Raw genomic sequence first — 21,622 nt, 5'->3', positions numbered from 1 at the left:
AAATTCATTCTATCACAGTAAAGTGTAGGCTAATATGTAGTAGTTAAGCTTATGAGCACTGGATTTAGGCTTCCAGAGATAAAAATCCTGGTCCTGTCACTTATTAGCTGTATATCCTTGAGTAAGTAACTTTACCTTTCTATACCTAAGGTTTTTAATCCAAAAAGTGGGGATGATGATAATACCTACATCACAGGGTTGCCATGAGAATTAAATATGACAGTCCAAAGTAATCCCCTCACATAGATTCATTAAATGATAGCTATTTCTGTTGTATATTTGTGAATACTTGTGTGCATGCTTGTGGTATTACCTATATAATCCAAACCTCAGAATGAATGAGAAATCTATGATGTATACTTGCCACCAGACTTTTGCCCATGTTTTTATATCCAACCATTGTTCTTCAAGACCAGTTATACATAAGGTTTTCTCTTTCCACCATTTTTATGATCCACCTTACTTCACCCCACCACACAAAAGTTCAAATCCTATAAGGCCCCCCATATTCTACACTCCTAACTTTTCCAGCTTCGTTACTTGCTACTCCCTTCTATATTTCTAGCCAAACTATAGTATTTGGTGTTAGCCAAATCCCAGCCTTTTTGTCTTTCCGTCCTTGCCTCACAGGGTTTTCCAACCAGAATGCTTACTCTTCATATTTAGTGAGAACTTGAAGACCCCCCATCCTGCAAGGCCCAACTCAAATGGAATTTCTTAAATTGTGGAAATCCTTGTGCCCCCTTCTCCTGCAAGTCCAAAAGATCAGGAAATATGTTAACGTATGTCAACAGCTCCTGAAAATTTGCTACCCTCATTCTTTCTTCTTAGTACCCGATTTGAAATTCAGCTTCTGTAAAACAAATTGCTCCCTAATTTATAACTTTGCATGTATAGTTTAGTTGGACAAAGGAACACCTACGTGAAAATTAGAAACGTATTCTCTATTCCTAAAGCAAAACTGTGGTTTTTGAGTTAAACGCAGGCTCCAAAATATGCTAATTATTCATCAGTAGTAAATTTGGGACTTTTGGAGGTTAATTAACTTAGAGTCTTAGAGGAGAATAGTATACTTGTACTTGGAATCACATATTGCAGTCATAAGTGGTCTAAATAGTTAATATGCCACCCATACTACTTACAACCTAAAAGTAAATTAAACCTACAGGAATGCAGTTTAAAATTTTCTATCACAAGCAGCAATCTTAATTTTATGGTGAGATATATTCCTGGAAAATATACGAAAAGATGTAAGGAGCGCTAAAGAAGAATAAGACTTTGACAATTAAAGACAGCAACGATTTATTAAGAATGAGAGAGACATTTTCAAAGTGGCAGTCAGTTTTAGAGAAAGTGTGACTATTGCAAAGTAGTTTTTTGTTTATATGCATTTTACAGTCTTGTGATAAATGAAAGAACGTACCGTTGGTTCTTTGACGGTTATACAGTAATGTAGAAGAACAAATCACGTGGAATACACAAAATTCTAGAGATACAGGTCTTAGAAAAAAGAAACGTTTAGGTTAAACATCTACTATCTATTACTTCAAAGTGAGCAAGGTCCTTGGGGAAACAAGAAGGGACATTCTTGAGGGATTAATGAGGTTGGTTTGCAGAGATATAGTTAATGATAAGACACCCAGAAGTCTTGGAGTGTCGTCTGGGCTTCTGGGGGTTCTTAAATTTTAACAGGAGATGCTGATTTTCTCATAGAAAAAATTTCATAACAAAGGGTTACATTTTTAAACGAGTCTGATGCTCAATATTTTTATAGAAATGACCACTGCTTCATAAGAATAATCTCTTTAATCAATTTTTTATACCTATATTCTGTGTTAGCATATAAAGCTTTTTAAAGGTAAGCAGAATATCCATCACACAGAAACTGCCTTTGTTATAAAAATTATTGTATAAAGTTATTATATGCCTCAAAATTCCTTCCTATTTTTACCAAAACCATCAGAAGGTGAAAACGTCTTTCATCAGGGCTGTGGGATTCTGAAAGGTTTCTAGGTGGATTTTGACAGGTGTCTTACATAGATTGGGGGGCAACTTGGGGCTTTTTAGCAATTTTTGAAAAATTCATTCAAGAATTTATGGTTCGCTGTCCACTTTGTATCACATTATGTTCCTGTAGTAAGCACAGGGATAACTGTTCAAATTTTTGGTCATTGTCATACTTTAAAGCAGTCTCATGGATTTCTTGAGCTGCAATCTCATCACTCCAAGCATTATCATTTCCCCCATGGCATTATGTAAGGTATCCCAGCCTTCAAATTCAAGAACCAACCATTTCTTGCTTGAATGTTTTTATCCTTTTCTTTCTCACCACATTAAAAAAAAATTGGTGTCCAGTCAATTCCAACTCATAGTGACCCTAGAGGACAGAGTAGAACTGCCCCACAAGGTTTCCAAGGAGTACCTGGTGGATTCGAACTGCTGACCTTTTGGTTAGCAGCCAAACTCTTAACTACTATGCCACCAGGGTTTCCATATCACCACATTGTTATCATTGTTGTTGCTAGGTGCCATCGAGTCAGTTCTGACTCATAGAGACCCTATGCACAACAGAACGAAACACTGCCTGGTCCTGAGCCATCCTTACGATCGTTGTTATGCTTGAGCTCATTGTTGCAGCCACTGTGTCAATCCACCTTGTTGAGGGTCTTCCTCTTTTCCACTGACTCTGTACTCTGCCAAGCATGATGTCCTTCTCCAGGGACTGATCCCTCCTGACAACATGTCCAAAGTATGTAAGACGCAGTCTTATCATCCTTGCTTCTAAGGAGCATTCTGGTTGTACTTCTTCTAAGACAGATGTGTTCGTTCTTTTGACAGCCCATGGTATGCTCAATATTCTTCGCCAACACCACAATTCAAAGGCGTCAATTCTTCTTCGGTCTTCCTTATTCGTTGTCCAGCTTCCTCATGCATATGAGGTGATTAAAAATATCATGGCTTGGGTCAGGCACACCTTAGTCCTCAAGGTGACATCCTTGCTTTTCAACACTTTAAAGAGATCTTTTGCAGCCAATTTGCCCAATGCAATGAGTCTTTTGATTTCTTGACTTCTGCTTCCATGGTTGTTGATTGTGGATCCACATAGGGATTTACAGTTGTTAACCTGACTATACTAGGCCCCCAAAAGGCCCGCCCGAGATGAAGTCACATCAGCAAATCAAAACTTTGTTTGTATTTCCTGTAAATGCCTAATCTTCCTAAAAGCCAAGATCCAAGTCAGTTGACTCTCCCAGAAGTGGAAATATAAGCTAATTAATCAGGACTTGTCTGCTCATTTTAACCTAGTTCAAAATTTCCCCTTAATCCCAAATAAAGAAAATGCCCACTAGCCAATCTGAAATTTGCCCAGTATAGCTTCCTGTTCTGTCTGTGCCTACAAAACCCTTTCACTTTGTACCGCTCTTCAAAAATCTGATCTGACATCCAAAGCTGATGCCCCCCACATTCATGAATTGCAAATAAAATTTATGAGTTTGTACACAAATTTAATCTTGTAGAAATTTTACTTGTAAAGGAGGTAAGAAAAAAGCCCAGAGATTCTGGTTTTTTGATGGCCAAAGTGAAAATCCAAAGCCAAGCACCACGGCTGTTGAGTAAATTCTGACTCATAGCAACCCTATAGGACAGAGTAGAACTGCCCCACAGGGCTTCCAAGGCTGTAAATATTTATGGAAGCAGACTGCCACATCTTTCTTCCACAGAGCGTCTGGTGGGTTCCAACTGCTGACCTTTTGGTTAGCAGACGAGTGCTTTAAACCCTGCACCACCAGGGCTCTTTCAAAGTAAAAGGCTATAATTTAATTTGCCCATTAATCCACAAATCATGTCTTGCTAACCACTTGAAAAAAGGGCATATGGGTTCGACTTTCAAGAACTGAGGCTCCTTTCCTCCACAAGCATAACAGGATGCATAGTTCCAAATGGATCTCTTTCAAAGTCATCTCCTTAGGATGGGGTTGTCTACCCAGTCATTCTGTTAGTGCTGCCATTAACTCCAAGCACATCTGGAAACCGTTTTTTGACATTTCCTTCAGATCCAGGTTAATAAAGAAAGCACAAGAAAACCAGTTTTACTGTTTTATAATTACAGAACTCTTTCCCTTACGAGAACTCTTGTTCTTTTTTTTTCTTCCTTTTTTTGTTTGTCTCTCTTCCTAGTCCATAGCCAGTGTATTCAAATGGATGTTCTGAGGACCACTACTTCCCTTCTCCTTACTGAACACCAATATCTATGTTCTTTAAATTGCAGGCATAAAAGATGAGCGTGACAGATTGAGCTTCATAAATATAAATGCCCACCTCAGAAGTTGAGGACGACTTATGTTCAAATTTTTCTTATGGTTCTGAAACAATGGCAATAACCTTTGTAAAAAATGAAGATAATAAAATTGCCAGAAGGATTTTTTAATAAGCGCAGATATAGTAAATTTTAAAAAGAATATGGCTAGCTCTCCCCCCCCAAAAAATACAAATTTTACAAAATGTTCATCTGTCAGCTTTCCAACTTTCCTTTTTTGACCCACTTATAGGCCTATAAAAAAAAAAATTTTTTTATAGGGTTTGTATATCATGCGTTAAGCCTTAAATTACACTTTGTGAGAAATAATAAACTATTTCAGGCTGTTATAACCCATATCATCAGGATTGTATAGACTGAGAAAGTACTAGTATAGCTCAACTATTTATAATTTAATACCTTGAAAACTGGAGCCTGACATGACATAACCCACAGCCTTTTCAGATAATCCCAGGCAAGTTGTGCTGAAATGGTCTTGGTCTTACGTGACCTAGCTTTAGTATATGTCTTCACCATTCAAATAAAGTTTAGTATTGACCTAGTAAATGTAACAATGCAAAAAGAGGAAATAAATTTAAGCAGATTCGGTGTATACTGGACAAATTTTGGCTCACCACTGTTTATTCCAAGGCAAGTTGCTTAAACTTTCTGAAATTCCATCTATTCGTTTATAATGGAAACTTCCACAAGTTTATTGGGGGGGGGGGAGCAGATGAGATGCTATATGTGAAATTACCTAAAACAGTGGCAACTCAGAACACAATAGACATCCAATACATTTTAAATGACTGAATTCCCATACCCTTTCTTCAGTAACAGATTTGAGGTCTTGAACTTCACGCACACATTTGCTTCAACTCTTTAGTCCTCCTGCCTGTGCATTTATCCCTTAGAAATACTATAGATTTTTACCCTCATTCAGAAATGTCTTCATATGAAATGAAGATTTACTTACTTTTACAAGCTGGAAAAGATTCGTGTATTTATTGTATCTTATTAACAACAACATATTTACTGAAAAATGCTTAAAATAAAATATCCCATTTCTATTTGATTAGAAACATTAGTAAAATTTTGATCTTGGTTTCTTAAATAAGAAAATGCCTTGAATTTCAAAAGAAGAAAAAAGCAAATCCCATCTTCCTTTCCTGTCTCATATTTTCCACACTCTGCATTCACGATCACACCCTTGTGACCACGACTATCACACAAGAAAACACCTATTTTGGTTATTCCCCAAGGTTCAACTAAAGATATTGTCTGCCTATTCATTCTGACCTTTGGAACAAGTCAAGGAATGTGGGTAAACAAATTCATAATTGAGGAATTATTTTATTTTTAACTAATCATTGATGAACCACTCTCCCTGCTCATGAGGCGGGAACGGGTCACAGAGTTGCCATGGCGGGATAGTTGGTCACGAAACTCTGAGGCCATAAAGTAATAGAGAATAGGATCCAAAAGGCAGCAGAGACTTGCAAGACACAGACAAAAAGGATGGAAATACAGTGTGCTTCGGACAACGAGACAACTGCTAATGATGCTTTCCTTTACTAGGGTGTAAAAAATAAAGTTAATATGATATGGAGTGAAGCAGATGAAGAAGACTGCAGCACACATGAAAACCATCCGCAGTGCTTTCTGTCTCTCACTGATCCCTTGAAAAGCTTCTGGTGGCTGTCTCAGGGATATAGTTGTTTTCCAGGTACACCATGCGATGATGACAACTGGGATCACAAATCCTGACAGTTCAGCAACTGTAATCATCCCAACCAAAGCCACTGCATTCATTTGCTTGTAACCAAGATCAGCAAAGCAAGACTCGTTGTTGTTGGCTAAGCCTGCATTTCTCAGGATAGGAAATGGCAAACAAGCAGTCCCCACAACGACCCATATAGCAGTACTGATGCCCACGTCGTACCTACGCTTCCAGTTTCTGGCCTTGAATGGCTTGAGGAGAAAGAAGCACCTCTGAAGACTGATGCAGGTCAGGAAGCAAATGCTGGCATACATGTTGAGATACTTCAGGTAGAAGCACAGCAGGCAAAGGGCTCTCTGGAAAGGCCAGTGATGGTTGATGTAATAGTAAATCCGGAGGGGTAAGGACAGCACATGAGCAAGGTCAGCCACAGAGAGATTGATCATGAAAATGATGGCTTTATTTTTCTTGCTGATGAAGCGGCACAGAACCCACAAGGCCACACTGTTGGCCAGAAGACCGGGGATGAATAGGAGGATATAGGTGGTTGCATAGAGCGAGTACTGAAATGTCACATTAAGGGAAATGCAGCCATTTTCAGCATTGCTGGTGCTGTTGCTATTCATCTTTAATATTTCAGTATATTCATCAAGGTAAACCACGGTGTTATGATACCTGCCCAAAACAAAGGAAAAAACAAAAAACTATAATGATTAATGAGTTATTTAGATAACCATCAGCTCTTCCTTTTATACTTACAGAGACATAGGATATTAGAATTAGAAGAGACCTGTTCACAGATGTAGAAGCAGAGGTTCATGGAAACTATACTACTGATCCAAGGTCACCCAATGAAAGTCAGTTATGGAGGCATGGAATTGCACTCCAACTGCCCTCCCAGATTCTCTAAATTGTGTCTCAGGGGCAAGGGTGTCCTGAAATTTTCAGTCTATTGTTCCTGCTACATTCAAAAGTGTGTGTATATCATCTCTGGCATTTGAGTCTGTTTCCTTTGCCTCAAAATTTGTCTTGCCTCAAGTCTTGGATGGAGTGAATACTGCCCACTCATCCCCAATTTCAATGGTAGAAATTCAGCCTCACATTTCAGATCACCCTGCCTCTTCTTTGCCTGCCACCTCACTCACTGGGTCTTGTCTTCCTACATTGGCTCCCCAACACTTGGAAAATGGCCCTGCCTCCTCGAGCCAGCATGCCAGTGTCCTGGCTGATTTTTAGGGGTTGGGAACGTGGTTTCTCTATTATTCCATCGCAGTAGCTGGTGACTCTGAGGTTCTCCTGTACTTTGTCTCTCTCTTTTGTCTTTGGTCCCATTCCGTATTTACCTGAAAAACTTCAGTAGCATATGGATTCATCCAGAAGCTGAACTGGGATAGCCTCTCTTATGTAACCTGGAGGGGAAAAGACCTATTCACCCTTTAAGAGGAATTCTTTGCTGGTGTGGTGCCATGGATATGCCAGGATTATCCAACAGTCAAAATGAACATTGTTTAGGGCAACAGCAAAACAAGGCTGCCAAAACCATTTTTTGGAAAAAAGATATAATGCTAGTCTTTTGTTCATTAAAGTAGTCATCATTAGGAGAAAATCTGTTTTGGAGTTCCTTAATCATACTCTATGCTTTAGCATGGTTTTTATTATGTATTATTTGTGGGACATGGGTAGCACACAGTAATTTTTAGGGCTTTCCAAGGTCTGACCATGGAGTTGCACAGGCTCCCTGCAGGTAGGAATAGCAAGCAATCCAAAGACTCTTTATTTTACTTTAATTCTCTGGTTAAGAACCCTTGGAAAAGCTCTAATTCAACTCCTACATTAAAAAAAAAAAGGGTAGAAAAAGCAAGGCCCAGAGAGAAGAGTTTCTTAAAGCCACACATCTACTGAATGAAAGATTTGGGACTTCAAAAGGGAAGACAAGGTGCTTAATCTTCATACCCACCCTGCTCCCACCATCCATTTTCCTACTCAAAGCAAGTTTTACAAACATACCTTCTATCCATATCATGGAATATTTTTTGCATTTAGAGCCAGAAGTGGAAGAAGTAAAGCAGTGAGTTTGTTCCTCAGGTGGGATAAGAGTTTTGTTGTTATGTTATTGTTTTGTTGTTATTTCGTTTTGCACATTTACAAAAACAAGACCAATCTGGTTTTAGTTTCTCCTCTTAAGTAGCAGAGTAGCTTCCTACTTCATTTTCAGTCCTGCTCCAAGAAATTTTGTTGTCGTCGTTGGGTATCTTTAAGTAAATTCTGACTCATAGTGATCCAATATGACAGAGTGGAACTTCCCCATAGAGTTTTCTTGGCTATAATCTTTACAGAAGTAGATTGCCAGGTCTTTCACCTACAGGGCCTCTGGGTGTGTTGAAACCACCAACCTTTAGTTTAGCATCCAAGCACTTAACCACTGTGCCACCAGGGCTCCAGGAAATAGAGATGTGATAAAAGAACAAAATTCCAAGTGATGGATTCACAGATAAAAGGGGGGTGATGTTATAATCTACTATTTCTCTTATGCTCACTTCCCCCTACTTGGCCTATCATGTGTGATATGCCCTAAAGAATCATACAGTAATCTTTTGCATATCTGTATGGCTTAAGACCAGAATGAGGGGGAAGAGGGTACTCAAGGTGGAAAACCAAAAAAAACCAAAACCACTGCCGTCGAGTCGATTCCGACTCACAGCAACCTTATAGGACAGAGTAGAACTGCCACATAGAGTTTCCAAGGAGCGCCTGACGGATTCGAACTTCTGACCCTTTGGTTAGCAGCTGTAGCACTTAACCACTACGCCACCAGGGTTTCCCATGTGGAAAAGCAGAGATTAATTATAATTTTGTGACTATCTATTATGTATCCCCTGGTGGCTCAAGGGTTAAGAGCTCAGCTGCTAACCAAAAGGCTGGCAGTTCGAATCCACCAGCCACTCCTGGGAAACCCTATGGGGAAGTTCTACTCTGCCCTGTAGGGTTGCTATGAGTTGGAATCGACTTAATGGCAACGGGTTCGGATTTTTTTTTTGGATTATGTATCCCAATATCTGCAATGGGAGCTTTCACATGCATTATCTAGTTTAATGCTCACAGCCACCCTAAGAGGTAAATGTTATTATTGCCTTTATAGTGTAGATGAGGGAATGTCTCACCATGGCCTAAAGGCCATATCCACTGTGGTTCCTATATCCCTCAACATCAGCTTATGTTGTTCTCTACCTCATTCTCATTCTCAGCTAAACTGAGATGCTTTCAGTTTCTAGAACAAGCCAAGCATTTTTCCTGACAAAGATCTTGTTATAGATTGAATTGTGTCCCCCCATAATATGTGTCAACTTGGCTAGGCCATGATTTCCAGTATTGTGTGGTTGTCCTCCATCTTGTGAGCTTATGTAATTATCCTCCATTTTGTAATACATTGTAAATCCTAACCTTTATGCCTGTAGTTATAGTCCCACTGGGGAGTGAGCTGTCCATTATGTTAATGAGGCAGGATTAGAGCAGGATGTATCCTGAGTCTACCTTACTAGAGTGTGTGGCTCAAGTGAACACCCTTATCCCAGTCACCACCCTTACTACCCTTATTCAAGTCATACCCTTGACTCATACCTTTTATCTTACAAGAGATAAAAGGAGAGAGAAGCAAACAGAGATAGGGACCTTAATACCACCAAGAAGAAGAGATGAGAGTTGAGCTCACCTTCTAGACCCATAGTCCCTGTGCTGAGAACCCCCTACAACCAGGAGAGAGAAAGGTGTAACACTGGAGGTGGCTCAAGACAGTGAGAAGCAGCCACAGAGAAATGGCAGCAGCAGAATTAGAAGACCAGTATGAGACGTGTGGAAGCCAACCCAGGGAGTGAGAAAGACCGAAAGAGACCTGAGTACCTTCAGGCAGGAGGCTTCCAAGCGGAGTGGGGTGCGTCTGGGCACTTGTCAGTGGAGCTGAAGAGCTTTGTAACACTTGCCTCAGTAATACAGAGGACAGGCTGAGGGGCCTTGGGGCCAAGGGCCAGAGAGAGGCCTGCCTAATGGACACAGCTGAGACGAGGTTGTTCTGACTGACAAGAACCTTCCACCGGGACCGACAGGGAGAGAAAACCTTCCCCATAAGCTGGCACTCTGAATTCAGACTTCCAGCCTTCTAAACTGTGAGAAAATAAATTTCTGTCTGTTAAAGCCATCCATTTGTGGTATTTCTGTTATAGGAGCACTAGACAACTAAGCCATGCCTCTGTATGTGTTGTTCCTTCTGTCTAGAATTCTGTTCCTCCAGATATGCACGTTTTTGACTCCTTTTAAACTCAGTTTATGATCAGAGAGAACTTTCCTGCCAATCCTAACTAGATAATTCTACACGTCATTATCTTTTCTCATACTCTTTATTCTTTCCCTTTGTAGCATCTACATTTGTAATACAGATGTTTGTTTACTTGTTCATTGGTTATCTCAACCAATCTATTATAACTTCATTAGAGTCGTAACAAAACACCAGTGTCATAACATCTGATTTGTTCATCTCCATGTAACTAGGACCTAGCCTGCTAGCTAGTAATACCCAAAAGTATTTGTATAATTGGATTGAATTGCATCACAATAGTTCAAAGCCTTTATTTAAAAGCATTAAAGCAAAAATGCAAGCTATGATATCTCAACTAACACATTTCTGCTGCCAACTGTTTCCCTGAAATTCTGTCTTCTGATCTGGCCTATCAGCATCAATATTCCTTATGCCTTTCCTTTTCAACTCAGAAAGATAATGCCTGGAAAGACCTGAGAGAACAAAGCAGAAATCACAGGTGATCAGACGTATCCTGTGGGTAGAAACCAACATAACTCAAGTTCTCCGAGTATCATCAACACTATTACCTGGACCTCAGGAAGAGAGGTATCTTTGTGATCTGCTTCCAAAGGCATCTCAATTTTTCAATTTTATTGGTTGTGATCCTTTAAAGTGTACACCTACTAATATAATCAGCAAATGATTTCATACCCACCCATGTGTGGGACCTGAAATGGGGGTAAGAAAGTTGCATCTGTAGTTCCCAAAGCTGTCTATGCCTCTAAAGTAAACAAAAAGGGGAAAATAACCTTATTTAATTTTTTCCATTGATTTTTTGAAATTCTGACTGCCTTGGAGGCCATCATTCAATCAACATGTATTTAATAAGCCCAATACTATAAGCCCTGTGCTAGATTCTGTGGAGAATATAGACTCATAAACCATGGCCTCTGGCCCTGAGAAGCTTCTGGTCTGGTGGGAGAAACATTTTTAAATTATCCAAAAACACCATCAGTGCACACCAAGAACTGAGGGAATGGTATAGAAGATGATGAGAACCCCTCATGTTAGCACAGCCTCACCCTGGTGAGGTAAACGGGACAGGTACCAGTAATACCTCTACCATATTTTTAGTTGATAACGAGATGGATTCAAGACAGATTCAGTGCCTCGTTCAAGGTCACAGGGTTAGAGTATGATGGAATCAAAACTAGAAGCCAGGCTCATTGGCCTCTTATTCAATGCTCTCTTCTCTATCAAATTCTGAGAGATAGGGCACTTTGAGTCAGAGAAGGTAGTACTTCCTTTTTCCAGCGCTTTCCAAATTTGTACTCTTTAGCAATTCCTGTTTTCTCAAGTGGTTTTCTTTCTCTAACATTGTGATTGCTGAGCTACACTGCAAACTATGCCATACTAACTTGCACCATACACTCCTAGAGATCTAACATTTCTAGATCTCTCCATTTCTCCTAGTCTAACTCGACAAACCTCCTTCATCTCACTTCTTCTCCAGTTATAGATCAAATAACTGGTAAAATTGACAACTCTCAGATGAGAACCCTTGACTTCCTTGCACCCCATTCTTCTGCTGAACCAGCCTGGCAAAACATTAACCTCAGGTCAATTCCACAATCTTCTCTTTCTTACCACTTAAGCTGCTGGACAATACTATCAAAAATACCAACGTCTTTTGGATTAACAGAACTACAAATTTATGATTTCCAGCTTAAGAGTTATTGTTTGTTTGTTTGTTTTTGCTCTATCCTCTTTTGCAAACCTCTGCTTAGCATCTTCTTCATTTCCCATGGTAGCTATTCTGCATCTGCACATTTCTACTAAACCTCTCTCCTATTTCCTGCTGTCCCATCCCAGACCTTTCTCAGCAGTCTTACCTTACAGAGAAAATTGAGGTTATTGGATGAAAAGCAACTCAACTTCATCCATTGCCCCCTCCCAACACACATATAATCTTTTCTACAGTTACACTTATCTCACTTCCCAACATAGCTGTCTTTCCAGATGCTCCGGATGAATCTTTGTACCCTTAATCCCATCTCTTCTTATGTTCCTCAGGATCCTCTTTCATTAATTGTTCCTTTCACTCCTGATCATCATATTCCCCTCCTCTCTCAGCTATATCTATGTCATCAAGTCTCTCTAACCTCAAAAATAATTCTTTTCTTCTCTAGTACTTTATTCTGTTTGTCATTTTCCCTCTCTTCTTAAATAAAATTTCAAGAGTTGTTTACACTGTTTCTTTTTCCTCACTTTATATCCATTCTTCTTTGCCCTTCAAGGTAGCGTAATACCCTGAACAACCTCACTGAAACTGTTTTGGCGAATGTCCACATGTGATCATCATGTTGCTAAATCATGCAGGACGTCTCTGCTGCCTTGAAAACAGTCTGACCACGTCCATCTTTTATAAGTGCTCTCCTCCCTTGGCTTCCAACACACGATTCTTTCTTGGTTCTCTTCTTTACTACCTGTGCATTCTTTCTAAATCTGTTCTGTGGCTTCTTTTTGCTTTGTTTATTCTTTTAATGTTGATTTTTCTCCAAGTCTGTATCCTCTCTTCTTATTCAGCATACTCTTCCTGAGTAACATCATCTACTTTCATGGCATCAATTACCACCCATATCCTGAGGACTCTCACATCTATATATCCAGATCTGACTTCTCTCCAGATATTAAACCTGTATGTCCAACTTTGAGCTGAGATTTCCCATTTGAATGTCTACAAAACAAAAACTGTTTTTTTTTTTTGAGTCGATTCCAACTCATAGCGACCCTATGGGACAGAGCAGAACTGCCTCACAGGGTTTCCAAGGAGTGGCTGGTGTATTAGAACTCTGTCCTTTTGATGAGCAGCTGAGCTCTTAACCACTGCATCACCAGAGCTCCTGAATGTCCCCAAGCCATCCCAAAGCATCTTGAAATGAATACGCCCAAACCTAAACTCCTCATGGGAGTCCCTGGGTGGAGCTAATGGTTAAGTGCTGAAGTACTAGCCCGAAAGGTTGGCAGTTCAAACCCACACAGAGGCCTCTTGGTAGACAGGCCTGCTTCTGCTTTTGAAAGATCACAGCCTTGAAAACCCCATAGAGCAGTTCTACTCTGCACACATAGGATCACCATGAGTTGGAACTGACTTGACAACAATTAACAACAAAAAACTCATCACACTCCCTGAACTTTACTTATCCACCACCATCTATCCAGTTCAAGAGCCAGGATCTTTAGAATAATCCTAGACAACTTCTCTTTAATCCAATCAACCACAAAATTCTCTCTTTCTCTCAGCTATGGCTCCTCTATATCAGGCTTTCATCTTGCCATCTTCCCTTGCCTGGATTGTTAAAAGACTTAGTAAATTATCTACTTGCCTGAAGAATTACCTTCTTAAAGTCTATCGTCTAGCATGCTACCATAGATATGTAATAAAAATGCTTATCTGGTTGCCCCATATCACCATGAGAATTACATTAACACTACATTCACTATATTATGTTAAATGTTTGCATCTATGTCTCTATTTCTAACTAATATGTCAGAACATAGCAGAATTCCTGGCACGTAGTAGTTATTCAGTTAATATTTTAACTAAATAAATATTCTGCCTTATTACAACTCTTTTATTGTTTAACTATTTATGGATCTCTTTACACTTGGTTGTAAATTTATGAAGTCAGGGACCATGTTCCAAATTTGCTTCTCTAATTCTTGAACAAGGCTGAACATATTAAAACAACTGATGTTAGCTGGCTTATGTGGGGATTAATCCTAAGGACTTAACTTCATCGATGTTGCATAACCAACTCAGCTAACTAAGTCCACAGAGACAATAAGGGCCAGATAAAATTATAACCTGTGAAAATGCCACATTCTCAGTGCCACGCTTCAGTCCCTAGCTCTGTAGTTATGAACCACTCAGCTGCAGTTAGAGCAGAATCCTTTATTTATTGTACTTTGGATGAAGGTTTACAGAGCAAACTACTTTCTCATTAAATAATTAATACACATATTGTTTTGTGACATTGGCTGACAACCCCACAACATGTCAACATACTCCCTTCTCTACCTTGAGTTCCTATTACCAGCTTTCTTTCCTATCCTCTACTGCCTTCTCATCCTTGCACCTGGGCTGGCGTGCCCATTTAGTATCACTTTCTTTTTTGTTTGTTTTAAATTTTTATAGTGCTTTAAGTGAAAGTTTGCACATCAAGTCAGTCTCTTATATAAAACCTTATATACACCTGGCTACATACTCCTAGTTGCTCTCCCCCTAATGAGATAGCACATTCCTTCCCTCCACCCTGTGTTTCCATGTCCGTTCAGCCAGCTTCTAGAGCAGAATCCTTGATGAATTCCTAAGAATACCAGTCTTACAGAAGTAAATGCCTCTTCGTTCCTCCAGTTTGGGACACTCTGCCCAGGGTACACACTGCCTACTCCAAGGGTCAGGACCATGGGGAGGGATGCCTCTTCTTTTGAAAGAGGAGTCTGCTGACAGAAGCTAAGTCCCGAAGAAAATGACCAGTACAGAGCTCTAATCTAGTAATCACAGAACAGAAAATCAGCCATCAGCTCTGAGTTAACAAGATTCACTTTCAACATGTGGCTCTAAGGATATTCCTGACCAAAACTCCATCAAACTCCTTTCCCCTTGAAGCCCATCTCAGAGTTCAATATTTTGCTCCTCTCATAAGATCCCATCTTAACTCTCATCTTTTCCCTGCATTGGGCAACTCTACTCTGAATTACCCATCATATGTTAGGGTACAGTTCTATCAAAGCCAGGGGCCTTTTTGGAGCTTTGTTTATGAACCCAAACCGTAACAGATCTGTGGGTAGAAGTACTGGAACAATCTATAACAGGAGTGGTCTGAATGGGACAAGCCTTTTTGTGGGATAGAAAAGGCTCAAAAGCAGTAGGATATATGAAAAGGAATACTGAATTTGTTGCCAACAGACTTGGTTTCTAATACTTATTCAAATACTAACTCTTTATCTTGCCCTGAATAAGCCCCCTCCCTTTTGTGGGTTTCATTTTTCTCACTATTAAAATAAGACAATTTGAACTGGGTGATCTTTAAACTCCCTTCCAGCTCTAACTTTCCAGTGCTTTATAGGCATTATCCCTCTCAATACCTGCCCCTAACTAATACCAACAGCACTGCCATTGCCACTGTTAATGCTTACACAGCTATCACCTCAATCTATCTCCTGATTTACATTTTACAGAGCATTATTACACCAACATTTGCAGTTAATAATTATTAAAAATATATATTATGAATAATCATGTCAGGGGATATCATCCTCATTTTACAGATGAGGAAACTGGGGTTCAAAGAATCGATCTCATTTGCCTGAAGATGCAAGATTAGCACGTGGCAGAGACAGGAGTGTGGAGTTTAAGCTTTTAGCATCAAAATGACTGCTCTTTTCCTAGTACCGACTCTACAAACCTCTACCCTCTCAATAAAACCAAAACAAAAAAACCCAGTGCTGTCGAGTTGATTCCGACGCACAACAACCGTATAGGACACGGTAGAACTGCCCCATAGGGTTTCCAAGGAGCAGCTGGTGAATTTGAACTGCCGACCTTTTGGTTAGCAGCCAGGCTCTTAACCACTGTGCCACCAGGGCTCCATATTAACACCACTAAATGAGAATGTTTATTAAATTTACCTCTCCTCGGCACTGGGTTTTTTTCTGGGTTATTTTCTTTGACGATAGGGACAACTGTGGGATTGTCATCTTGAGAGGAGAAGGGGAAATAAAACAGGGAAAAGGGAATGGGCACTTAAAAGGAAACTTCTCACTCTCCAAGGTACAGCTTTTACAGGTCATTAGGAACTTTGCTTTGCCTTATCTTACCTTTTTATCTTTTTTAACCACTAAAGTCTAACATGAATTGGCTCTGCCAGTATGAATTCTATAACCATGGTGTCCTTCATTCAATCTCTCATAACCAGAGCTAAAGAAGATCAGCTGGGACTGGAAACTGATATCTCCTGAATTAATTAAAATCAACTCCAGATAACCCAGCTTGACATCAGAAATGCAGATATTTGGATATATTCTACAAGTTTACACATTTTTTTCTGTAAATTAGGGGAAGTAAAAATTATATACCTTTAAAATGAATTAAAGAACTAGCATATTAGAGTTTGAATTTGAACTTCCATGCATTAATCTTAGTTGGATTTTTAGTCACTTAGGAAGGAGGCATGATTAGATACCATTTTTTGCAGTTGGTGCAGCATTTTGTTAGTGGAAAAAGCCATGATATTTGCGCAGACCTGGGGTCATATCTTGACTAAGTTATTGGCTGTGTAGCCTGAAACAGGAGCCCTGGTGGTGCAGTGGTTAAGTGCTTGGCTGTTAACTAAAAGGTTGACAATTCAAACTCACCAGCCCCTCTGTAGGAGAAAGATGTGGCAGTCCGCTTCCATAAAAATTACAGCTTTGGAAACCCTATGGTGCAGTTATACTCTGTCCTATAGTCTGTATAAGGTGGAACTGATTTGATGGCAATGGGTTCGGTCTTGGCCTGAAACATCTCACTTATCTCTGGGCTTCAGTTTCCTCATCTATAAAATAAAGATACTAGTGGTGTCCACAACATAGATTGTTGTGAAGATTATATGGGAAACTTGTGCGAAAGTACCTATTTTCATGTCTGGTACACAACAGACATTCAACAAACATTAGTGAATTTCCTCTTTACGTGTACACAGAGTGATCTCCTAGGACTTTGGTTAGATCCTGTATTTTTAGAAAAAATCCCTGAAAAGTATAGTCATGAGAGCCAGACAGGTCTAAAGCAGTAATTTTAAAGTGGGAGTGTGAAAAACATATGTTACTTAAAAAAATACATATTCTTTATCATAATAAATTTATTTGGAGAACAAAATATAATTATTGTCCTTATAATACAAACTTCTGGGTGTACAGATCTATAAAATCTTCTTGGCTGTTGGGTGCAGAGTACTTGAAAAATCTGTATGATGTAGTAGGTCTTTCTAGGGTCCAGGGTCTGGTTCTCAGTATGGCAAGTTCACAATAACCTTCTAGTGAGATTTTCATATTTCTCAAAGGCAACATTAGTTTTAAAAGATTGACAAATAAAAATTGAAAGACACAGTCATGGTGGAAATCAGATTTTAGAACTCTTTCCTTTGTTGTCTGTGTTTTATTATTTGAGAAAAAGAAAAACAAAAAAGGAAATTACTTACAAAACATTTTCCTGTGCCCTAAAAGTTGAAGGTCTTGTGATAACATAATCTGGAAGAAATACAATGACCTTTTGCAAAGGTTACTGAATTACCCTGGAAACTTGGATTTTATTTTCAGAAAGAACCTTCTAATTAGATTTTCCTACTAATGACACCGTTATTCATGACTTAATGATATGTAACATTTCTGAGGTACCTAGCAGCCTAGAATCGAATCATTATATTTCTAAGAAGGGAATTAGATACCATCTATTCCAAGTCTCCCCTTTATAAAAGGTGAGAAGATTGAGACCCAAAGAAATAAAATGACTTGCCCAATGCCACACCTTTGAGTCATTGAGCTAGAACACAGACTCCTTGACCCCCTGTCTATAGTTCTGCTTGCTTTATCACTCTGCTTTTGATGCATGTGAACTGATACTAGATGAAAATTTCTCTGCAAAATACCCTTATCTGGAGTGTAAGCAGACCTTTAGGCCAATGGCGTTTAAATAAAGCCTAGATTTCTTGCCAGCCATATCTACTACCCTGAGTGATGGAACTCTTAGAAGGGGTAGTTTCAAAACATACAGCCTCTATTCTCTTTACTAAAATGTCCCTGGATGGTGCAAAAGGTTTGCACTTAACTATTAATAGAAAGGTTGGTAGTTTGAACCCACCTAGCAGTGCCACAGAAGAAAGGCCTGGTGATCTGCTTACATAAAGATTACAGCCATGAAAACCCTTTGGAGCTCCGTTCTAGTCTGTAGTACATGTGATCACCATGAGTTGGAATTGACGTGATGGCAAAGTGTAATCCTCTTTGCTAGAGCCATGACAGAGGTCTGCCCTGTCTCTTATGGCCTCAAATGACTTACTTCAAACACCACTGACCACTGAAGACAATTCAAATGACCCAGAAATATGCTCATTCATTTGGAGTTTGATGATTCATCACTGCTAGTATTTGAGCGGGCTGTACAACTTGCACTCAACAACTTCCCCAGTTGAGCTCAAAACAGAACTCCCTTTGTCCAAAGAAATAGCCATGTTAAACAGGGCCATTGCAAAGACAATTACCCCAAATTCATGACCCAATTCCAAGTATACTTCAGGCCATTTTCTGCTGCAATATACTTGCATGTCCCCTGCTTTCAGCAGCAAATAATTTTACTGTGTCACAATTGCTGAGGAATAAACTTCCAATTAACAGAACTGGCAAAAACTCTCTGCATTCATTTGAACAACCAAAAAATATTATATTCTTACTTGCAGGATCCTTGGGACTGAGGCTACTTCACCCTTAAAAGCACAACAAAACCTGTCATCATTCTATCTATACTGATTCTGATGCCACCTGGCTTGGCACAGTCCATCTTCAGGAACTCCCCAATCGGCAGTTCCTATTTTACTCATTCATCTTGGCTTTGAACAAGACAGATGTTAGCACTCAAAGTAATAAGCAATAATTACTGAAAAGACAGGTGTCATTTTGCTGTTATTCTTGACTCTGCTGTATAGTGCGGATGACTTGGATCAAACAGTAGCTTTCAAAGGATCAAAAAAAATCTTCCAAGCGGACTCTGAAATAATTTCACTAGAGCTTGTGATCTGAGATATTTTCTCCTTTTCTAAACTAAAAACTGGCAGAGTCATAAATAACATTTACAGTATTCTCTGGGAGATGCAGACTGCTGTAGGGAAAAGGGTGTTTTAGTCAGAAGACACAGGTTCCCAAACTGGATGATGTGATCCCAAGTGTCTTCCCTGCACTATCTCTCAGTTTCCCCATGTGTATTTTAAGAGATTTGGATCTTCTAAGAGCCCTTGTGGCATAGTGGTTAAGAGCCACGGCTGCTAACGAAAAGGTTGGCAATTCAAATCCACCAGGTGCTCCTTAGAAACCATATGTGGCAGTTCTACCCTGTCCTATAAGGTCGCTATGAGTCGGAATTGACTGGATGGCAATGGATTTGGTTCTTCAGGTTTTTGGTTTCAGCTCCAAAATCTATGCTCTGGTTTTCATTCCTTTTCTCCTGGGAAAACTTAACATCTGTCTCTGTACTGCTGAAAACTAAACTTCAAAGCAAGGAGCTAATAGATAAAAATCTTTGTTTATTATACAGCTAGATGAACTACACACAGCAGAAGTTGAGTGCAAAACATCATTCTTCTTTTCCCAGCAACCAAGATAAAGCACAAACATTTTCACATTTCCTTTTCTCCTCCACAAACACAAAATTTAATCTACATGAAATGTGTAAAAAAAATCCTCTTTTTCTGACTGAATATACCAAGTTGTCCCAATGAGTCTCATTGAGGACACTCTTTTCTAACCACTTTGTGTCATCTTTCCTGGTCCCACCCTACAAAGAACCCTCAGAAAAGAGGAAGATGTATCATGGACACCACACTCCTGGAACAATGGTGGGGACTAACGGCATTAACCTTAACTTTGGACTCTGGTCAGATTCAAAGGCAATCATATTTGCCCCTGCTGTAAAAAGTCTGAGATGAGAAACCAGAGACCATTTTCATTTCAGACACCAACCCCACAAGAGCCTACGTCTTGGATCTTCATGTCTCCACCAATCCTCCCACATGGAACCACCAATTTCCAGGTGTTAGGCTGTAACTTACCTTGGAGTTCAGCCGGGATTAGACTCTTGTTCTTTTTGCAGGGAGGTAGGAGTAAAAACGCCTAACTCTGAGGGGCAAGGATCCTGCCGATAACTAACAAACTTGTTGTTGAAAGAGGAAGTTGAATACATTTGGTGTCTCACCACAGAAACCTAACTTGCACAGAACGAAGGTAAGTCCCTTGAACAGATGACGCCACCTTAGTTTTATTTCTATTTTTTTTTTTAGTTCATTTCATTGGTGCAGAGAAATTCAAAGGGCAGGTTATGCGCACACTCAATGACTGCATACTAGCCTTCTTCACTGCTCCCTACCCTTCCGCCTTTCACTATAGTCCACATGCCTGTCTCATTAGGTTTCAGCAGGCTCCATGGCAAGATGAGATTTTCAAGTAAAATCTGATGAGAGTTTACCTGTGAACAAGAGATGCAGCTTCTTCAAGACCTGAGGGCAAAGGCTAAGAAATCTCAAAATACAAGTCAGAAATAAAAGCAGTAGGATTACCTTTACTTAAGCTCTTCCCTCCATCTGGAGTGCACTTTCCTCGACCTCCTTATCCCAAGGTTCACAATTTAATGTGCACTTTGGTTATTTTTGTACATTTTTTTATCCCCTAAAAAAAAAAGAATTTTTCTTTTCTTTTTACTACAGTGTAAATTGAGGGCAAAAACAATGTCTGACTCATCTCTATATTCTCAAATTGTACAACACAAGGCACTTTCACAAATGTTTGTTAAATGAATATGTGAGGAAATGAATGAATCAATGAATGTTTAAAGAATGCATGAATAAATATTGTTGGTTACACAGCCTCCCTCCAGGTATTCCAGGATTCTGAACTTTATGTACAATGTCTATGGGGTCTTCAGACTGAAAATAAAGGAAGATAAATACATTTAGAGACTGTAGCCTCAACCAAATCAGAGAATAGTTCTGAAAAAGAAGGCTTACAAAGCAGCACAAACTTCTGTGGGCACATAAGAGAACTGCACTCAGAACCAAGAGCTCAAAGCTGCAGAGTCTTCTGGGTAATAAACATAAAAAACTGAAAACCAAATCCGTTGTCATCTGGTTGATTCCAACTCATAGAGATCCTATAGACAGATAGAACTGCCTCATAGAGTTTCCAAGGAGCGCCTGGTGAATTTGAACTGCCGCCTTTTGGTTAGCAGCCATAGTGGCACTTAACCACTATGCCACCAGGGTTTCTGTAATAAACATAGTAAAGGAGAAAAAGAAAGTACTGTGGGTAAGGTCAAAGGGTAGAATTTGGACTCATGAATGTCGTTATGTGCCATCGAGTCAATTCCAACTCATAATGACCTTATCGCACTGAGTAGAACTGCCTCATAGAGTTTCTTAGGATGTAATCTTTGCAGAAGCAGATCACCAGGTCTTTTCTCCCTGGAGCCACTTGCAAACTGCCGGCCTTTCAGTTAGCAGCCTAGTCC

At 39.6% G+C, this 21,622-nt stretch overlaps 1 protein-coding gene across 1 annotated transcript; it reads right to left on the bottom strand.

Moving 5' to 3' along the window:
* Nucleotides 1-1,285: 1,285 nt before the first annotated feature.
* On the bottom strand, nt 1,286-20,338 carry P2RY10 (P2Y receptor family member 10). Its single transcript, XM_010592703.3, has 2 exons — nt 20,172-20,338; nt 1,286-6,692 (listed from the first exon to the last, which is right to left on the bottom strand). Exon 2 carries the CDS (start codon nt 6,641-6,643, stop codon nt 5,657-5,659), a length of 987 nt encoding a protein of 328 aa, XP_010591005.1. The 5' UTR covers nt 6,644-6,692; nt 20,172-20,338; the 3' UTR covers nt 1,286-5,656.
* Between the last annotated feature and the right edge of the window lie 1,284 nt (nt 20,339-21,622).

Source organism: Loxodonta africana, chromosome X (genome assembly GCF_030014295.1).
Source record: "Loxodonta africana isolate mLoxAfr1 chromosome X, mLoxAfr1.hap2, whole genome shotgun sequence".
NCBI lineage: Eukaryota > Metazoa > Chordata > Mammalia > Proboscidea > Elephantidae > Loxodonta > Loxodonta africana.
The sequence above is the reverse complement of the archived record's forward strand: the minus strand, read 5'-3'. Positions and strand labels throughout refer to the sequence as shown.

What these genes read in the sequence shown, in the direction of transcription:
- P2RY10 (XM_010592703.3), bottom strand. Translation starts at nt 6,643, where the DNA reads ATGAATAGCAACAGCACCAGCAATGCTGAAAATGGCTGCATTTCCCTT.